Source organism: Apteryx rowi, unplaced genomic scaffold (genome assembly GCF_003343035.1).
Source record: "Apteryx rowi isolate R43461 unplaced genomic scaffold, aptRow1 scaffold_44, whole genome shotgun sequence".
In the NCBI taxonomy this organism is placed as follows: Eukaryota; Metazoa; Chordata; class Aves; order Apterygiformes; family Apterygidae; genus Apteryx; species Apteryx rowi.
In genome coordinates, this window is record NW_020450694.1 from 2616132 (window position 1) to 2636085 (window position 19954).

A 19954-nucleotide genomic window follows, 5' to 3' on the forward strand; every position below is an offset into this window, starting at 1 on the left:
CCTCTGCACAGCTTGTACAACTGTCAGCGCCGGCAAGTCAACCAAGCCGCCCGACGGAGCTCTGCACTGCCTTCTGCCTCCCGCAAAAGCAGCTCCAATTGCCAGCTAGTCCAGAAATCCCAAATCTTTATTACCAGTGATGATATATGAAGCGGGAAGAACACAGCTTTACTTTCAGAGCCTGGCCTCAGCATGTAACGATGGAAATAATAATAACAACCAATCCTGATGTAGTTTATAATCTAAGGAAAGGTGACCCAGAAAATCAGCAATGAAAAATAAACCTTGAATATCAAGATAGCATTTTTGCAGTCCAAAAGTAGCTGGGGACTTGCACGGATTTTGTCATGGAAATTTTTTTCTTTTTGGTAGCTACTGCTTCGTACTAGCTCCAAAGTGCAACAGAAAGCTGGAGAAATTAGTCAATGCCGAGAAAAGAATAGGTGAGAAAACAAAAAATGGAATCTTGTTAATGAAGCTGTAACTGATCTCATTTGAGCATGTACATATTCCTGCACATTACCCTCCCACAGGGTAATTTGAGAAGACAGGATACAGTGCGCTCTGTTTGCATTTACATCTCCTAATTGCTGCATTTAGCCCAGACAGTCATCCTTAGCAAAAGACAGTGATCGGGTATTGCCAAAAGGAAGAGCAATCCATCGCTTGAGGAACAAGTCCTCAGGCCTTCAGTTCACATTGCATCTTCTGAGAAGAAGAACTTGAAAGCAACTTGAAAGGACACCGGACGTACAGCTACTGGGGATGCTAAAGCCTAAAGAAGGGAGCTCAGTCCATATTCCTCATTAGGGCTGATTATTCCTTTGATTTCCATTGATCGTCTCATTGATCAACCCAGTGCTTCTCTCTTTGACGTCTCATAAACAATTTTTTTTTTCATATTTACTGCATCTTTGTTTGAGTTTGCCTGTACTTTTCTGCCAACAAACAGAATAAATAAATACAGATTTTTTCCCCTCCAAACAGTAAAATGATTATCAGACAACCACACCTGTTTTCTGAAAAATACTAGTCTTGATTCAGGCAGAGTGTTTACTTGTTCACGGTAAAATAAGATGCTTCTGTTTAGGCAACAGTAGAACAGGAATAAATAATATAGTTAATTCTCAAATATCCATCCAGGTGGCTTAAGGCAATTGTAAGAAAAATCGTGAAATAAAGGGATTAAAAAAAAGTTTTAGAAAAACAAAAGTACTATCCCCAGATTTCAGTCCCCTGATTGTCCCTGCATGTTCTTTCAAGTGGGTCATTTCATGAGGCCACAGAAGATTTAAGAGGCCTTATATCTGCAACAATCTTCACGGTGTTACCCAAGAGCTTACATATTTAGGATAAGATACCAGTTTTGTATTACGGCTAGTCACAGGAATTACTCAAATTGAGATCCCAGGCCCACTGCTACTTTGGCCGTACAGCATGGCCAGGTTATGGTACCACAGACACTTCGTATTCAGGCAGTAACAGAACAATATAGGTATATTTTATCCCGAACCCCAGGAGCACGACAACATTGCGGTTTCCATCTGCGTGACCCATGCTACAGCTCTTGATCCGACTTTCCTTTGCCAACGTGCACGTGGTTATGGGAGTTGGGTCTCTGGACCCAGCTCCCCTGCGCACCCCATGGTTGTGACGTACCCTGACGGGCTCCTCCTGGAGCGTGGACCTCTGAATCTTCTACCATTTCAACTGTGATGTTCTAGCATTCTCTGAATATAGTTTGCTTCCTTCCAAAGAAAGGGAGCTGATCCTACCTACTACTCATTTAGGTTCCTAAAAGCACGTTTCACTGAAGTGCGCTGGATGCTGACAAGTTCTGCCTCCATCGCTGTAGTGTTTGGAYGGAAACAATTTTCCGCAGAAAGGGGCTACGAGGGCAGCAGGACATATGTTTATGTGACAGCTGCATCTTCACAACCCAAAAGGGCGAATGATTTTTTTTTTTCCTCTTTTAAAATGACAGCTTGCTGCTTCCAGACGATGAACAATAAAACAAGCAGGCTCTTCCATCCATCTGTTTTCGCACCCACAATTTTCTTCCTTCCTTTACCATTATCACGCAGCTGCGTTAGCGAAGCGGCGCGTTCGCCGTCCCAAGAGCACGGCAGCAGCAGCAGGGCGAGGACCGCGGTCCCTGTGCTTGCTCTTCAAGGCTGTCCCGCAACGGGCAGTTTCATCAAGGAGCTCAAACTGGGCACAGGCAATTTGCACTTCTGCTGCTGCCCCGATGATGCAGACAAGGAATTACCAATCTCCTGCTTGGCTTCAAACATCACCTTTAGTACCCTGTGCCCCAGAGCTATGCTGAACGTGCTTGTAGGCAACCTGTTTCCCATAGGAGCCGAACCACGGCCCCATTACCTGAGCGCCCTAAGGAATTACTTTTTCGGTTCTTAGCAAATTTTGCCCAAATTTGGGGGAGCTCTAGGCCACGTCTTTGCTATCTCACTGAAGGCAACTGTTTGCTGTGTTTAAAATTAATCATGCGYGTGGCTTTGCAGGATCCGTGGGCTCCCCTATAATTTCTATTGCCAGTTTAAGAAAACTGYTAATTCTCCAAGAGGACTAAGCCAAACCTTTATAACGCCTTTCCAATACCAGCTATTTTTGGTGTCTGTTTTAGTGTTGTGGGCTTTTATTTTATTATCTAAAATAAAAAGTTACTTGAATGATATATAGTTAATCATTTATTACTCACATCTCCCAACCTCCCAAACCCTGAAGTTAAACGAGAGGGTATTATTTAAGTGAATAATAGAACCATCATGAACACACTCAGGCCCACACATTCTGGCCCAGGATGGCCAGCCAGATGTGCGAACAAGGGCTTACAAAGAGCACAGTGTTTCCAGAACTGCTGTACTGTTGCCCCAGAAGCTCCAACATGTAGCTTAGAAGAATAAGCATCAGTGGACAAAACTGTACATCTGAAAACCTGATGAATACAGAGCTCCTCAAAGCTCTTTAACTGTTTGCAGAAGCAATGTACSTAGGTACTACTCAAGTTCTCAGAACGGGGCTCATGCTGAATTAAAGCACCCCGCCAGCTTTCTGTGGRCCATCTCCCACAGGGATGAATCTCACCTTAAACGCTGGCAGCTCTAACCATACCTCCAAAATCTCCTAGAAGGATGTTCTGTATTGTGATGAGACCTGTCGGCRTCTAGAAATCCAGCCTGAAGTCCCCTGCTAATAATGAACTGCACAATTGTGCATGTAGTACAAGTCATTAGAGAGAAAAAAAAATCAATGAGAAACTCTGGAGAGTCTATCATTCCTTCAAAAATAATATTCCCATTGATTACTGTGGTGCTACTTGCACGCTGCTGGCCTGAAAACATCACTCACCTGTTGGACCACCAGGCTGCAGAAACAGCTGGCGGCACCTTCCACATCATCTCCAGCTGYGCTACGAAGGCTCCTGCCTCATTTCCCACTTAGAGGAAAAACGGCCAAGAATTATTGATTGCAACTGCGCTGCTGCAGATTTCATTTTAACTCAGAGGAGTAAAATTCAACAACTGCAGGAAGGATTTCTAGGAAGCTCTGGTTTCTGGGCTACTTAAAATTCAGGCAGGTTTCACAGCAACTGAAGAATCTTCCCCGGCTGAATGTGTTTGCTGGATCACTAACCAGAGACTGGCACCTACGATGACCCAGAGAAAGAACTTGGGAGCAATAAAACCTGCAACATTTAACTTTGATTATTAAGCCAGTACAACGACAAGAGCGGGTGAGGAGTAACGTGATGTTGTCATCTTGCACCAGGCTCAGCTTTCAGAAGGAGAAGGACATTGCAAGGACTGGTGCTGGGAAGGGGCTGAGCACAGGGAGGGTTTTCGGACAGGGGAAACTTCCCGCTCTGTCAGACAGCCGACATTGCCGGTGGCACCGGGAGAAATGGCAAATCCCAGGTAATTACCCAAATGGTGGTGGCACGCACGGAGATTTTGCCAGAGCACCTAGAGAAGCCATTGCCTATGCTGCTTTTTGTGTCACGTCTCGTACCACCTCCTTCTAACAAATAAACAGTCACTAATTGTGCTTCTCACCCACACAAAACCTGCAGCTTCTGTTTCCTTCTCTTTTTTCCTGTTTAATTTTCTCCCCCCTCTTACTTCAAACTCTTGACACATTTCTGTTCAGCATCTGGCTTTCGACAATCCCTAGGAGGGAGAGGCACACGATTTGGAAGGGTTTTGCACAACAGAGCTGAGAAYGATGCTGCCGCGCACACGTGCTATTTAGACCCGTCTCTGGAAGCAACACCACGTTGACCAGATTTCACGCGACGGTCCAGAGAAAAGGATTCAGCGAGCGACAGCTATCTTATTCAGACTCGCAAACAACAAACACAGCGTTGCCGCGAGAAGGCAGGGAAGCTCGCAATCTGGTTTTGCAGCAATTTGCCACACTTGTTCTGCACCCAGCTGTTAATTATGTTCCTTTCAATGCAACAATCACGGCTAATGGTTACAGAGCAGACAAGAACGCCAAATGAGCACAACCCTCCGCGTACAGAGGCGCCGAAACAATGCGGAAACTCCTAAACCACAGCCACCTCCTCTTCATCAAGCTTTTTGACCAAACACAGAACGGTTCTTCAAATCAACCCCCCCACTCTGGAGTCCTACATTTCCAAAGGAAGGTGTTATGGTTCACTGCACGAAGGTTTCTCATTGCAGGTTCCAGGCGTGGAAAGAAGCTTCATCTTTCCAAACCTGCCAATGATTAATGCAACTGCAGAATAGCCTAGTTAAAATAGGAGTGGCAATAGTCTATTAAAAAGGTTTTAATGTGCAAGGGAACACAAGGTTGTATTTTAATCCTGCTAAATGRTAGTGTTTCAGAATTTCTGCAGACATGCATTATCGGAAACGCCACACTGCAGCCGTGTTTGCAGGCTCTATGAGGACCACAGTCAAAACTGCTCAATTTGTAGATCCGAGTGTCTCCCCAGAGCTCTAAATACAAATTATACCTGCAAACAATTCTGGGAACAAAGCAAAACTCATTATTTACAGCTGTAAAAGACTGGATGCAAATCAGACCCTAATGTTTGAAATGCAGGACTTAAGGATTTCATCATGAAACAAAAAGTATCATGGTTATTCAGCTGAAGAGCCAAATTCCACTCTTGGACCTGCACCCAGCAGATGGTATCCTGTTATATTTTCTCTATGTTTTTTCCTGCACTTATCAGCTAAACTGCACTTTAAGGATACATAAGCATATGCTGCACCTACACAAATTATTAACACAAGAGGCAACTGCTTGCTCAAATAGGAATTTGTTTCGCCTGGCAGGGTATTTCTTTTACCTGTACTCACAAACTGCATATTGTTGCATGCAGGCTCTTTGGATTATTTACGCTTGCAAGTCCAGATTCTGTAAGCAAAAAATTCCCGTATTTCTGCTTGTAATTGAAAATTATGGAATAGTCCAGTTGATGCAAAACCACAATTTTTCCAGCTCAGACTGGCAGGGACTGCTAGGTTTCTCATGTGCGGTTTGCCTTTATCTGTAGCAGATGGAGCATAGTCCATATCCAGTGGTAATCTGGGAATTTATATGAGTTCTCTGCTACTGCAGGGTCTCTGGACGTTGGCAACGACCTGGACCTCTCCCACAATACAGTCTTAACTGCCTTATATGCTTTTACTAATTGGTCTGAAATTGTTTGTAAGTATTTGCAAAGCAAGTTTTGTTTCCAGAACACGGGGAACAGGTGTTCGGTTGACCCTCCGGATGTGCTGTGTATAATGTCAGTGACTGCAGGTGTCCAATTTCAGTGTCTCAAGTGGTCCTTTTCAGTCTATGATCCTATTAAAACAGCCAAGGTCAGACCTTTCCGAGTCCCTGTGACATTGTATATACAGAGTACGATGCAACTTGCCAGCTACAGAGGTCCAGAAAAAGCAGGAACCACACATTAATGCTGCCTTAATCCAGAATGCCAGCTGGAGCCTGCAATTCCATTTATATTACTTATTTACGGCACACTATATTGTACTTGAGCAAATAAAGTTTTTCCTTCCCTGGGGATCCATTCAGTAGCAACTAACTAGCACACGAGGGGGAATTAACTAGACACAGAGAGACATATACATATATTTCACAATTTACCTTATAAAGGCAAATCTAAAATTGAATTAACTGAGTAGCGCTGGAAGGAGTCTGTATCGACTAGCACAGGAACTAAGGTGAAAAACAGCACCGTACTGAGGAGATTTGTGTTTGTCAGCCACACAGCAGATACTCTGCAGGAGAACGGTGATGAATGGAGGCACTAAGCCGGTAAGATACGTTGTGGACATTCATTGGCATTGCTAGCCTGCTAAACAACGTGCAGTCCCCTGTCGTGTACTGTGATGTCTTTTGGGTGTAGAAGACTCCATTCCAAGCGGAGACCAACGTCTACAATGCCTTTTACCTTTGACTGATTTTTCTAATTTTGCTCTTTCAGAGGTGATGTCTTGAAGAATTTAGCCAAGTAAAAGTTGGATTCATGAAAGCACTGGCAAAGGTGCTAAGAATACACACAACTGCCCAACCTCTTGACTGCGTATTAATGCTCTAAGATTTTTCATGAGGCCTGAATGTCAAATCGTATCACGTTATATGATAATGAAAAACAATTAGGGGAGTCAAAGGTAAGGGAGGGAGTAAGGTGAATCACTGCTCAGGCTGGATCTCGCCTGTTCACTGTTAGCTGAACAGGACTGCAATGGCCAAGTTAAAAGAATGTCACACACAATTTTAGGTTGGAAAGAAAAAATGGAAGAGGGAAGAGGTCTTCACTTTTCCTATGACTGGATCTGTCAGGGCATGACATGTATGTCATCTGAATCTGCGAATGGGGCAGACTAAGTTTTCTGTCTCTATTTTAAACTTAGTAGCACAGAGAAAATATTTATAAAAATATMGTCCAGGATACCCAAAAGGAGCAAGAAAGATATGCACATTGTCCCCTCTATAGCCTAACTTGCACTTTGCTCAAACTGAATATCCCAACCATAATCGGTAAATTATGATGTGACCAAATGCAAGCTGGAAGGTAAACCAACTTCATAGCGTTTGGGCAGTTCTCATCTCATAATGTCTCCTCCAAAATGACAAGCACTGGAATTGGTGACTGCCAGGATGTAGCAGCTCTGTCTTTTAAAAGGACAATAGTTTCTACTCCRATTTTAATGCAACTGCAAGGAAAAGTAGCAGAATAAAGAAGCAAATTCTAAGCAATCTACTTTGTAAACAACATGCCAGTAACCCAACATGTGCCTTTACATCATCTGGCCCCTCCCTGGGTTTCTCATTGGATCTAAGTATCAGGGAGAGACTTGAGTGAAGGACAAGTAGTGGCATGCTTAATTTTCACCAAATTTCTGCAAGAGGGTAATAATGAGGAGGAGATAAACTGGCATCTGATGGAGATGGAAAGAGAAAGGTGGGGAGGACAGACAGAGGTGGTCAGATGTACAGATCCAGCTTAATTTTCTCTGCACTTACTCCATTCGCTTTGCTAAGAGCCTGGAAGTATATGCTGTAGCTTTTCAGGGGCGAAAGGGGAGCATTCCAGTAGCCGTTGTAGGTTTTGTTGTCGCCCACCGTGAACGGCTGCGTGACAGGCAGGTTGACAGGCTTCAGCTCAGCTGCAAAGTAGTGGGGCGAGTCCAGGCTGGAAGCGTTCTTGTAGCTCACTGGAACGGAGAAGCACTCAACGATGTCTGCAGCTCTCCGTGCTTTCTGCGGCTTCTCCTCCTTGACGAYGAGTTGATAGACACTAGGAGGGAGAGGAGGTAGAGAGAAAGATAAGGTCAGAATCTCAAGAGCCTTAAACATCAAGAAACTTTCCAAAGACAAAAGCAAAAGGCAAAGTAATAAAAACACTTCCAGGGCATCACAGCAAATACCGTTCCCGGAGCACTGCAGTAGCAGTGACAACTGAGTGATACTATGTGGGCAAGACGTTGATCCCTTACTCTGTTGATTCAGTTGAGTTAGTCAAGATACACCTTTGTGAAAGTCCAAATAGATTTCAATGATGGCACGCTTTGGGAAAAGGAGGTATCGAATAAAATATCCAACCTATAATGAATTTTTAATTTAGTGAAGATAGGAAAGCGATTGCTTTCTCTTTTAGCTACCAAATTATGAATTGTTCACTCAGGCCAGAAGGTGATTGCGGTAGAGGAAGGCATCAATAGCTGGCAACGGTGTCAGATCCCTTTTGAAACAGTTTCAGGGACAAGGACAAGAACAAACAAGAACCAGTTTCAAAATACAAAAAAGATCTTWTAACTTCCAAGAACGGCTCCTTCTCACATCACTTTTGGGTCATATCCTGGGATAAAGAGTTCTCTAACACTAATTCTGATGGCATATCTCCTCCTAACCTCTAATACTAAAAGGTTGACTTATATACTGAGCAGCTGCCTTTTTTCTCTCTTCCAATTCACTTTTGTTTCAGCAAACAACAACTCTTCATACTCTTTCCAGCTGTATGAAACGTTAATCCTCTCGCAATCCTGCTAAGTTTTGGGCCTCCATGATATATAATGGTGATTCTTGCTATTTGTAGCTTACCTTTTCAGGTTCAAGAAGGTTGCAAGGCACCCACATGCACTTTGCTATGTTTCTCAGACAGTTAAAAAGCCTTTAAGTTCAGGGCTGCTACAGCTGAGGCAGATATACTGCCTGCGCATCACCACTTACCCATCTGACAAAGATAGACACCACTGCAGTCATTTCACTTTTTGGCAGGGCATTCACATACGCTGCCCTCACCTGCCTGTGCAAGGCTGGTCTTTGGTTTAGTTAGACCGGGGAGATCGATTAACGGATAGCAAACCTCCAGCAGCGTATCATTCTCCCTGCTTGCACCGGCTCCTTGTTGCAGAAAGATTGGTTAGAAGAATTTCTAGCATTGCAACGGCTCATTGATGCTTCTGGGGGAAGCAAAGCCATGGCAGCTTAAACAAGCAGCAGTATAAAAAAACTAGGTCATGTTTTTGAATTAATTATTATTTTACGTCTGTGGGTATCTGGTGCACTCACTGTTAACAAGGAAGCGGTCAGTGAATCGTTTGGCAAACTACTGGCAAGGGAGACTTCTACTGCTAGACATGAAAGCAAATATCTTTACAAATACAATCAATTTATGAGTTGCTCAGTACTGAAAGTGTCCTTATTCAGGCTGCTACCAGCATTTGCCAATGCAGCGAGGCGCACCCACCAGATGTAGTGACTGTAGCCTTCAAAGACATCCCATTAACATATCTGACAACTTTCCTCAGTCCTACAGCTCACTGGCAGTTTTAATAGAATTTTTTAAACCTTCTCCTTTTTTTTTTGATTTCTAAAAAGATTAACAAGTTTCCCAGCAACATTTTCAGAATTATCTATAAACAAAATCTCATCTAACCTGAATGCTCCTCCCAGTATGGCAAGGGAAACTTGTAGTTTGCCYTTCCAGCCGCTGTTTACTGAGACCCTCCACAGATTCTTATTCTGACCCTTCACTCTGGCAATAATCAATATTGCTTGAAATAGAATATGGATTTTATTTATTTTGTTAAAAGCAAAATAACGTGCATTTTCGTTTGGAGTTTCCTTTCCTACAAATTTATCAAATGATGAAAAGAATATCTGCAACCACAAAACTTCTCGCGAGTCAGCATTCACCTGCAAATCACAGGGTTTTAAGTGAGAAGGTGGTTTTCGGTGAGCTTGTGCAGGAAGAGCATTTGTGAGAACACCTGGCAGAACATACCACACGTATGTGGGCCTTTTTCTATCAAATGGTAGGCTTTCAGGAAGGCAGGACTTTTTATACCTGTGGACAAAAAAAGTGATAGCCTTCTTCTATATTTGAGTATACCAATATTCAGTTTTGTTACTGCAGATTGAACTGATCTCTCATTTTAACCACCGTGCTTTATAGGAAATATATTCCCACTCCTTTTAGACAGTTTGGATGATGATGTTTCTTTGACAGTATCTCAGAACCGGAGCCACTTCAATCCCTCAAGTTAATTCCCCAAACATCTCAAGATTTGCATCCTACGCCCACTTGCACAACTTCATTCTCTGTTGCAGGTTTGTTCACCTAAATTACAYAGGTCACCACTCACAGGAAGCCTTCTTCAGGAGAAGGGACAAAGTTCACAGTCCCTTCTTTTCTAGATAAATGTTCAAGGACATGGAATCAGTGCCTGCTCTTTCCGAACCTGCCAAAGGCCTGGTCACGTTTCTCTCCTGTTTTATTCTGATCAAAATGCCCACTATGGCATAACTAGTATACTCCATATCCTCAAAAACAAATAAAAATTTACAATGAATTCCAAAGAAAGTGCAAGCTCTGAACAGCAACAACCCAGCAACTACCTGGACAAACAACAGCAGCCTTTCAATCAATGCGCAGACTTGTTGCTGACATTTCTAAGGGCATTGGCCACATGCCTTCTAAATGAAAAAATGCTTGGTTTCAGTTTTATTCCCTCACAAATGCCTCCCTTTGTTGACAGCAGAAGATATTTCCTTTTTATATACATATAACTTCTTCCAACTTACGCAGAAGCAAGGAGTTCCTGCTTCCCATCTTCCCATCCCCATAGTGTCCCAAGGGTAACCTCATTTCTTTGGTATCTCACTTGTAAGCAATGACCCATATACTTTTAAGAAGAAAGGGGATGTTCCCAGGGACATGAATTGCCAGATAGATAAATGAATTCTTTCCATACTCAGAGAAGTTATCATCTTTGAAGACATTCTCAGAGTCTTCCTGGACTGTTTTGATCACCTGCTCCTCCAATATATGCACCCTTTTTTACGATGAGCAAGAGCTTTGATACATACTTAATGCAATAGCAGATACTCTTTTATTTGTACTCTTTCACATTTCAGCTTTCCTGCTTAGCTTTGAACTCATACTCTTCCTTTCATGAGGATAACTCACCGTTTTAATGTCAGGAAATTTTACTCGTTACTTTTGATGTTTCTTCTTTTGGAATAACTCGAGGTGCTTCTGGAAGCGCAATGAGTTCATGAGCATTCAACTGAAATGTAATAGATGTCCCGTTTGTGTTCAAGTTAAAACTCTATTATAATGTCCTGCTYGAGTATGGTCTCTCTTTCCTGTGAAACAAACATCTGAGATGGCAGCGCTGTCATTGTTCCCTCTTTCTAAAGAACGCACTCCTTGCTGAAACTCGGAATGGGTGACTGCTTGCCTTTCTTCGCCGTCTTTCCTTTATGCCTGGCACTGTCCTAGCTCACAGCGACGGCTACAGCACACGCATCTCTTTGCTTTACCTGCTTGACTCAGTGACCTTCACTCCTCACCTCCCTTCTTTCTTAGCATCTCACTTATTTGGTGGTGGTCAAGTGCCGCTCAAAGGTAGCGGTCAAGGGGCCAACAGAGTGGCCACTGACAAAGATTATTCTGGCCTGAAGCTTATCACTCTGGGAAATTGTTGCCTCATCAAATGATTATTCTGCATCTTGTCCTCTGATATTTTGATCCAGAGTCCAGTCTGTCCGGTTCCCCCAAAAGAGCAGGATTCACAGTTCATTTCTAGCTAGTACACAAACTCTAACAGTCTCGCTTCCTTTTTTTTTTTTCCCTGCGATATCTTTATTTTTCAGGTTATGTTTTTTCCTCATGTTTTCTTTTTACCAGGGAGCAAGATGTTCTTGAACTGCCTTTAGGTCATTTTCAGGTATCAACTTCTTCACTTTAAACCATCAAGTATTGCTAGGCACAGTAAGTGCTTCCACACCTACTATTGCCAGCATTAACACTCTCATAAATGTGTGCCTCTTCACTGGGATAGATAGAAAGGCAATGATCCTGCTCCAAAATGAAATTTTTGTGAGATTTTTGAGTAGCAAGCATACAATTACCCACCCTAAAGTTTGGCCAGAACATCTGGATGACTACAACAATTCTCAAGAGTAAACGCAACTTAACTCTGTCAGAAGACAACTTTTCTTGATGCATCATGACCCCCAAAGCCTGTGGTTGGGCACAGGGAATATGACGGGCCCTATGAGCCTGCAAAAGCACCTCAGCTGCAGACACATTTCCACTCCAACGTTGAGCAGGGTCAACCTTTTGAAAGTATGAAGCAGTGTGATTACAACTAAGGAAAAGAGGAGTCCGTTTCCAAAAAGAAGTGCTAGAGGGAAGGAAAGAAAGGGCGCAGGGGGAAATACAGAAGAGAGATCCCAAGTATTTTAGTAGCTTTTATTCTGGCTACCAGGTAGGCAGCAGCAAGGATCTCCTGGGGATCTCCTCCTCTCAGCTTCAAAGCTACCGCTTGCAGCCAGCACCAGCCAACACTGCTTGCACAGCAGGAATCAATACACCAGCTGAAAACGYCCAGCTGGATAAAAGAAAGTTTCAATGGCATGCACAGAAATTATATTAAGAGAGACAACAAAAGCAACGCATTAAAGCTAGTGATACCAGGTAGTGACCTCAGTACCAACAAATGGAAAGAAGACACAGCAGACTGATAGCTTCAACGCCAGTGCCAACACGTAGCCTCATCGATGATCCTGGTGGCCAGACACAGCCGTGGGCAGGCGAAGCAGGCAGCACCTTGCTGCTGGCGGGAGCACCAAGATGGGCCGGTTTCCTAACACGGAGAAGCTGTGCTCTCCAGACGGAGCTCCCGGGGCATTCGCAAAGGGGGGCTGCTGGTCCAATGGCCGACTTCCTAGAAGGCTGGGACGCTCACGGCCCCGTTGTGCAGCTGCACACTCGTATCAAAGGAGGCCCAAACTGGACTCCTTGATAAATGTCACTGGTGTCCTACAGATAAAACCCCATTACTTTAATAGAAGCTATTTAAAGTTTTTGACATCTCCATTCTAAATCACTGATAAAAGCACCAGCTGTAATGGTCGCCACAGCATAAATGTTGTCTGCCGCGGAAGAAAATGTGCTCTTATCATCATCTGCAAGGTAATCTTATAAATTATGAGTTCTCTATTCAGTGTGGAAGCACAAGTGTGGATAATCAACATTTCAAATCACAGCCCTGTGTCCCTGCTAGCGAGAGATCCCTGAGCTCTCTCCGACTTCTCCTTCCCGGATGCTCTTGATTTTGCAGCACGACGGGAGGACGAGCTGAGGAAGCAACTATCCAGAAATCCAGCCACATATTTAGGCCAGACTCAAGTTTTGGGTATAGGCTGGGCATGAATGTGGAGAGGGAAAGCTATGTCAGAGCTTTCCGTAGTGCATCTGATGGCTCATCGGCACACTTTGGCATCCTGACATGACACTTCCCAACAAGGTGAAATCTGCACTATATCCCTGATAATGACAGGCTGTGAAAAGGAATATAATTTCTTCCTGGCCTTCCGCTGATCTCCTTACCTGACTTATTAAAGCTTAAAAGAAACAATCCTTCAGCAGTTTAGTATTCCCACTTGACCCATTTTGGTGTCTAGAATTTCTTGAATGTACCGTATCCATTTAAGATTTAATAGACTTCCATTTAATTTTAATATTTAATACATCAATATATTATCAGATGTTTATTATTTCCAATAATATTTTCCCCTTGTGGAAGAAAAATAAGTGGCAATTAGCAGAGCCTGATCTTGCAGTGCATGATTTGACTAGCCTGTTGTGAGCAGGTTTTGGAGCCCACCCTTASAGAACAGGATCTTCTCACTTCTGGTTGAAATTACCTTCAGGATAACTGTTTGTCAGGCTTCAGGAAATAAGATGGTATTAAGGGGTAGCAGTTTCCTTGTTATTAGTTATCTTATTTCAAAGAGGAAGGAGAAGGGCAATGAAGCAAGCAGGTGCAGGGCTCCTCTGCCCTTATAGTTGTGCCCTCTCGGACCGAAGGCATGTGGAAAGCTGCAGCCAACACGGAGTTGGGCACTGCATCTCCCTTGCTGCATCTGTTCTGCGGCATTCACGCATGCAACACTTCTGAAAATGCTGTCCCAAAGCACAAAACCCCAAATCAAACACTAGCTAACCAATGCAGAAGAGTTAATGCTGCCCAGAGATAAATGACGGGCATCAAGTGCCTGTGCAGAAAGTTAAAGGCATGTTAATTAGAAGGGCAAACAACCAATTCAGCTTTTTTCCTCTTCTTCAGGGTGCAAAAATATTGGAGACGCATGCTCTTAAGACCACGGGAATATTCTGAGAATATGCATTCCTATCCCCACCATGCAGCACCAAGAAACTCCAGACACCAAGTGCTGATTCCCTGCTGTAACAAATGGCAAAAATCAGATGCAAGTTCAGCCACCAGATGCCAGGCCTGCTCACTGCAAATGCACCTGCAGATCAGTCTCCCTGCATGTTACCGAAACACGGCAATTCGGATCCCAAACAGTCCAGCTTCTCTTTTAGCGCCCACTTTTCAAGATGACAGAAAAAATCAAAGAATCCAGGCTACAGATACAGTGTTTTTTTTCCCCCCTCCCTGCTCTTCCACTTAACTTGTGACCCCGTTAAATTTGGTTGAACCACTTTCAATGTATGTGTATATATCCATGTAGGTTCACTGCCTTTATTCTGGCAACACGGGACCATCTCCCAGGATACTGGAAGGGGAGAGAGTTTGATGTGTTGTCTCGTACTCAAATTTAGAATTCAAATTAGCTGCTGAATGTGCATATGCTTGTTTTATGGCTAAGCTGATTTCAGTGACGCAGACTGAGACAGAAGAGTAACAGCAACATCTTTATTTTCTGTCTCTTAAAGGTATCTAATTGAACACCTGACTTCTGCCACCTAGGCAATAAAAACCAAAGCAATACCACCCACAAGAAGTGAATCTCATAGAGATTCCAGGCAAAACAACAGAGGTGCTGAGGACACTGTGGGGTCCAGGCAATGGATGCCTTCTGTGAGCTGGTAACACATATGTTTTCTCCTCATGGAAGATCTGATGAAATATAATAGGGATGGAAGCAAAAAATATTCTATAAAAATTTATTGGTACTCTACAGAGATTACTTTAAAAAAATGTAGAATTAAATAGTAAAATGAGATGCTTCTTACAGTGTGCCTCCAGCCCTCCCATAAACTTCCATAGAAGGGATTTTGTAATAAATGCGCTAGGATGGTAAAAACAAACAAAACTTTAAAAATGATTTATAGAACATAAACGTTTTTCTATTAAAATTTGCAAGAACTAAATGTATAACAGTCATAAAGCCTAATGCGGAGACTCGGAGTGCCCACTGTGTCTACTGCACCTCTCTCCTTTGGATCTGCTTTGGATCTGGTGAGACGTTTCCACACCAGGTTCCTCCTGCAATCCAGCAATTGAATGTTCAAGCGTTCAGAAGCGACTCCGCAGATGGTTTCTAGGTTCATAAAGGTTTCTGGGTTCAAACAGGCTGCAATACATTCCTGCCAAGTGAGTGAGCTATTTTGTATGTCCTAAACCTTCACCCTTATTACCTTCTGCAGCACCTTTGATCAGAAGTTCTGAAACTAATCTACAAAACATAATGAACTGAGTTTCACAGCCACCAAAGATGTACATACAGGACCCAACACGCTGTTCTGCAATTTTCTCTCTATTTAGGGACCGATTTTAAACCTATTTAAACTCAATTAAAGATTGTCATAACCCCCATAAAGCTTTGGAACAGAGCCACGCAGAATGCAATATGCTGGAATTAAGGTTAGCCCTCAATAAACATTTTTATGCAGAAAATATATAAAAAAAAGAAAGATTGTTCTGCAGTGTCATCTTCTGGAATATGCTTGGCTATTTCAAAGATTCAAAAACTAGCCCATGCTGAATACGGGGCAGCGCTGTCATCAGTGACATCACCAAAAGAAATCAGCTTCTTCCCATTTGCAGGACATTTACAAAAATAAGGCTTCGAATAGTGATGTTACCCAAGGAAATACTCTCTCATTTTACAAAGTTATTCAYGCCAGCTCCCTCATTGTGAAGCAGCTCCTTCATTTCTGTGGGTTCTTTTAACATTCTTTTAAACCAAACAGCTCTTCTACTGTATTCACTGAGGTTGAAGAATACCAAGAAAATACCCCAATTCAGCCAAATTTGTAAAAACTGCACAGAAAGAAGACATGGTTATTACTGTCATTGCTATGAAAAATCTGCCAGTACTAATGTGATCCGTTTAATTCAGAAGGCTGATAAGAGAGTCCCTTCACATTTTCTTCCAGTCTCCAACTCAGTCGTCCAGATTCACTGGCCTACTGAGGCGTGCTTTACCCTGAAATCTGTGAAATAAAGGGTAGTGATTTCACATTTGGACAATACTATTTTGAACCACAGTTTTCTTACGGGCATCCTCTTATCTCTAAAATGTCAAGCTTTGCTAAACTTCTATGATGATTGAAAGGGGCACTAGAAAATGTAAGGAAGTCTAAAGACTGATCCTATCCCGGCCACAGATACGGGAAGCGGACTAAAATCCTTCCATCTCCCCTTCAACATTTCTTCAGGAAGAAGCAGGACATCACCACTGGTGCCACCCCACGGTGCAGGGACTGTTCCCTCTAGAGAAAGGGGATGTTGTCCCCAGTGGCTATCCCAAAACGTGATGAGCCGCCTGTGGGGACAGCTGGCCTAAGGAATTGTGCGTTGTGTCAAACTTGGAAAAAAAAAAWAAAAATAAAAAGTTTGTATTTAACTTTAACCAGAAAAGCATCCTGCCAGCATTACTATGTCTAATGCTATCTTTGGCCAGAACACTTTGTCTGAAAGTTCCTTGCAGTCACACTGCAGCATCCTATAAAATTCCCATGACTGACTGAAAAAATGGAAAGTCTATTAGAAAGTTTTATYTTCTTTCTTTTCTTTTTTTCTTTTTTTTTAAGAGAAGTGAAACTTTGCTTTAAATATAACATTAACCTACAAGGTCTAAGATTTCTATCACATTTTGACAGACCTACAAGGTACAATCCATAATTACCCCAATATCACAGATGGGTAAACAGCCACACAGAGAAGCTACGAGGAGTGATTTGTCCAATATCACACAGCATCAGTTGTATGGAAACAAACCCCGTATTTTTGTCCAATATTCCTGCCGGACAATATCACCAGCAGGCAACACGTCCTCTCCAGCACGATCTGGAATAGTGTGCTGATGATCCGCTCATTCACCACCATGAAAGCAGCTCCCTGATAAACTGGGGAAAACACCAGCAGTGGCTACTTCAGGGAGAACTTTCTAAATTTCAGGTTAAAATAAGCCAAGTGATGGTCTCTTTCTTAAAACCGTACCAGACAAAAGTCAGAGCTGCTTGTTAAAGTTCCTAAAACAYCATTAACAACATGGTGTAAATAAGGTATAAAGGTAGCTGCTTTGGACCCTTCATGCCTGGAAATGGATCTCAGATCTGCCCTGTGAAGTGTGATCATCTGGGGAAGCTGAGCTTCTAAAGCCTGAAGGAATATTATATGTTCTGTGCTTTATAGGATGGGTTTGGATCAAGCACAATATATTTTTTTATATATATATGTATGTAGGTATGTATGTATGTGTCTTCTGTTTTGCAAGCTCCAAGCTGCCTTCCAGCCACGTGGCCTTGCAAGCTCTCTGTCAGGCCAGCTCAGACAAGTTGATGCCATCTAGAGCAAACCACTCCAGGGAAGCCTGTGTCTAGTCCAGTGAAAGTGGTACATGTGGAGAAACCGCACAAATAACCCGCTTGGCCCCTTCAAGGCATTTTCTGCCTCTTTTGGAATAGCAGTAGTATAAATAAACAGCTATGTGCGTGTGTGTGTATATGTATGCACAAACACACACATGTATACATATACACACACACATGCTCAAATCCATCCTCCCAGCCTCATCATGTTTCACTCACTACTACTTGTTAGAGTGACTAATGATCATGCCTCAAGGAAGGACAGATATTTAAAGAAATCCAGAAATGCAACCATCTCCATATAGTTCTGAGAAAATCTAGTAATYGCTGCAGTGTCTGTGCAAAGCAAACAGAAATGTGGCAACATCCAGAAAATGTAAGAAGCTGCCAAAAAAATCAACTGAATTGGGAGGCAGTATTTGCCATCCAAAAGAGGGATTTGGGTACTTAAAAGCCTGTTTTTTCCAGCTCTATGATTCGGTCTAACAGAAAGTGTTATCTGTGCTCCCAGTATTGCCTTCTTTACATCCTCTCACCATCTGAACACTACCACGGCTCCTATTTACCTGCATTATATATGCATCATTCCTTTAAATGTCTTAAATTCTCTCTGTTTAATCTTCTTAGAAATGAAAAAAGAAAAAAGGGGGGAAAAAAAGAACCAGAGGGCATTTCAAAGCTCTACGCTCCATTATCTCAACCATCTCCATAAGCCTGACCTGGCTTGCAACACAGATTAGACATAATAGCTGCTGTTCCCCAGCGGAATAGGCCCAGTCCCTATCTCTCCAGTTCGATGTTATTTTGCGCTGGCAGATTAAAGATAATGAGTGCAGACAGATATGGCTTTCACAGCAACAGGAGCTAATGTTAGTGGCTTTGGAGGTGTTTTTTCCCTCCTGAACCACCTGCCATCTGTTTGATCTACAAAAAGAAAAAGAAAAAAAAACCTTTTGTGTTAATGTCGCTTAGCATTAAACAGGCATCGTTGACCGAGGTCTTGTTGTCATCCTCAGTGGTCACAGGTTTGTTTTAAGACCAAAGGAAAGTTTCAAGGRCAAGAAGAGCTAAAGCGATTCTTCAGCAAGCTGCAGGATCAGGAGAGAGCAGAGCTGCAAGGAGTTCGGCCATGCCCTTCACAAAAGTGGTGCCTTGGACAAGGGCATGAGTATACTAGGATATATTCTCCATCAGGATAAATTTAGCTATTTCCACTGGCTTCCACTAAAGCAGGCCAATTTGCATGTAGAAGCAATCTAAGTTTGTATTCTAATGTTTCCTCTTCACTTCACAGAACCATAGCTACTAGATTGTGGAGGGGAAGCCCATACGCAAGAATCCGTCTTTTTTAGAAGAGAACACTAGAAAAATATTTTTTTAACTAAAAGGCTACAAAAAGCACAAGACTTAAATATGGGGGAACCGGCTCTGTTTCTAACCTCAGAAGAACCTTCATTCCTGGATAGGGCCAATATGGTCAGATAACACTCTCCTCACAGTTAYATCATCAATGTTCAATGGGAAAGATGAGCTGTCTTGAGAGAGAATACAGATTTTGAGCACCTGAGGCTGCAGGAATATCAGCCAGGTTCTTTCCTCCTGCTCAGGGCACCTCACGGTTTTCTGAAAGTGCAAAGTGATCATGCTTCTGTCACCAGGGAGAGGTCTTGAGTGGGTCAATAGCTCTTTTCCTACAACATCTCCTGCCCAGAAACACAAGTGATTGAGGCTGGAGAAAGGGGAGAAGAAACATTCTGAGGGCAAGGCACAGCATCTTCTCTGCATCCAGTCTACTCTGTCATTGCTCATAAACAGCTCTTACTTCCACTGTGCTGGGAATGGGGCAGATCAGGAGGTTGTACCCAGTAATCCTGTGCTTTGTCAACTCCTTTCAAGGCTAAGCATGTTTTTGATGCAAGAGAAAACATGAGGTATAGAGTATGCCCTTTGGGAAGAAAAAAAATCAACCTGCATCAACATCAGCTCCTGGAGTTACTAAGGAGCCTGCCAAGGTGGGCACCGAGGGAGGGCAGAATTGCCTTCTTCTCTTTCCGCTTTCCAGTTTGACCTTTCCAGTAGAAATACTTTCTCTGCCTCTCGCCTTCCACTTTCACACCACGACTACTTTTAATTAAACCCGTCCTATTTCCCCTTCCTTATGCACAGTAAGCACATCTCTCACCATCTCCTCGCTCTGCCTTTTGCTTTGGAAAAGCGCTGTGCAAGGAGAACTGAAATTATAGAGAGGCAAAATAGCAGCATGGCTGCAGAGGTTTCCTCTTTGGAATTGTCTGACTCCGTTTATGATAA

The 19954-nt window shown here is 42.9% G+C and overlaps 1 protein-coding gene across 1 annotated transcript in view; it reads right to left on the minus strand.

Annotated features, from left to right (window-relative positions):
- Positions 1–19954, minus strand: part of PTPRT (protein tyrosine phosphatase, receptor type T) — a 344949-nt gene that overhangs the window by 85255 nt on the left and 239740 nt on the right. The window contains exon 13 of the mRNA XM_026076804.1: positions 7531–7804. Coding sequence (XP_025932589.1) covers positions 7531–7804 — 274 coding nt within the window. The remainder of the gene's footprint in view (positions 1–7530; positions 7805–19954) is intronic.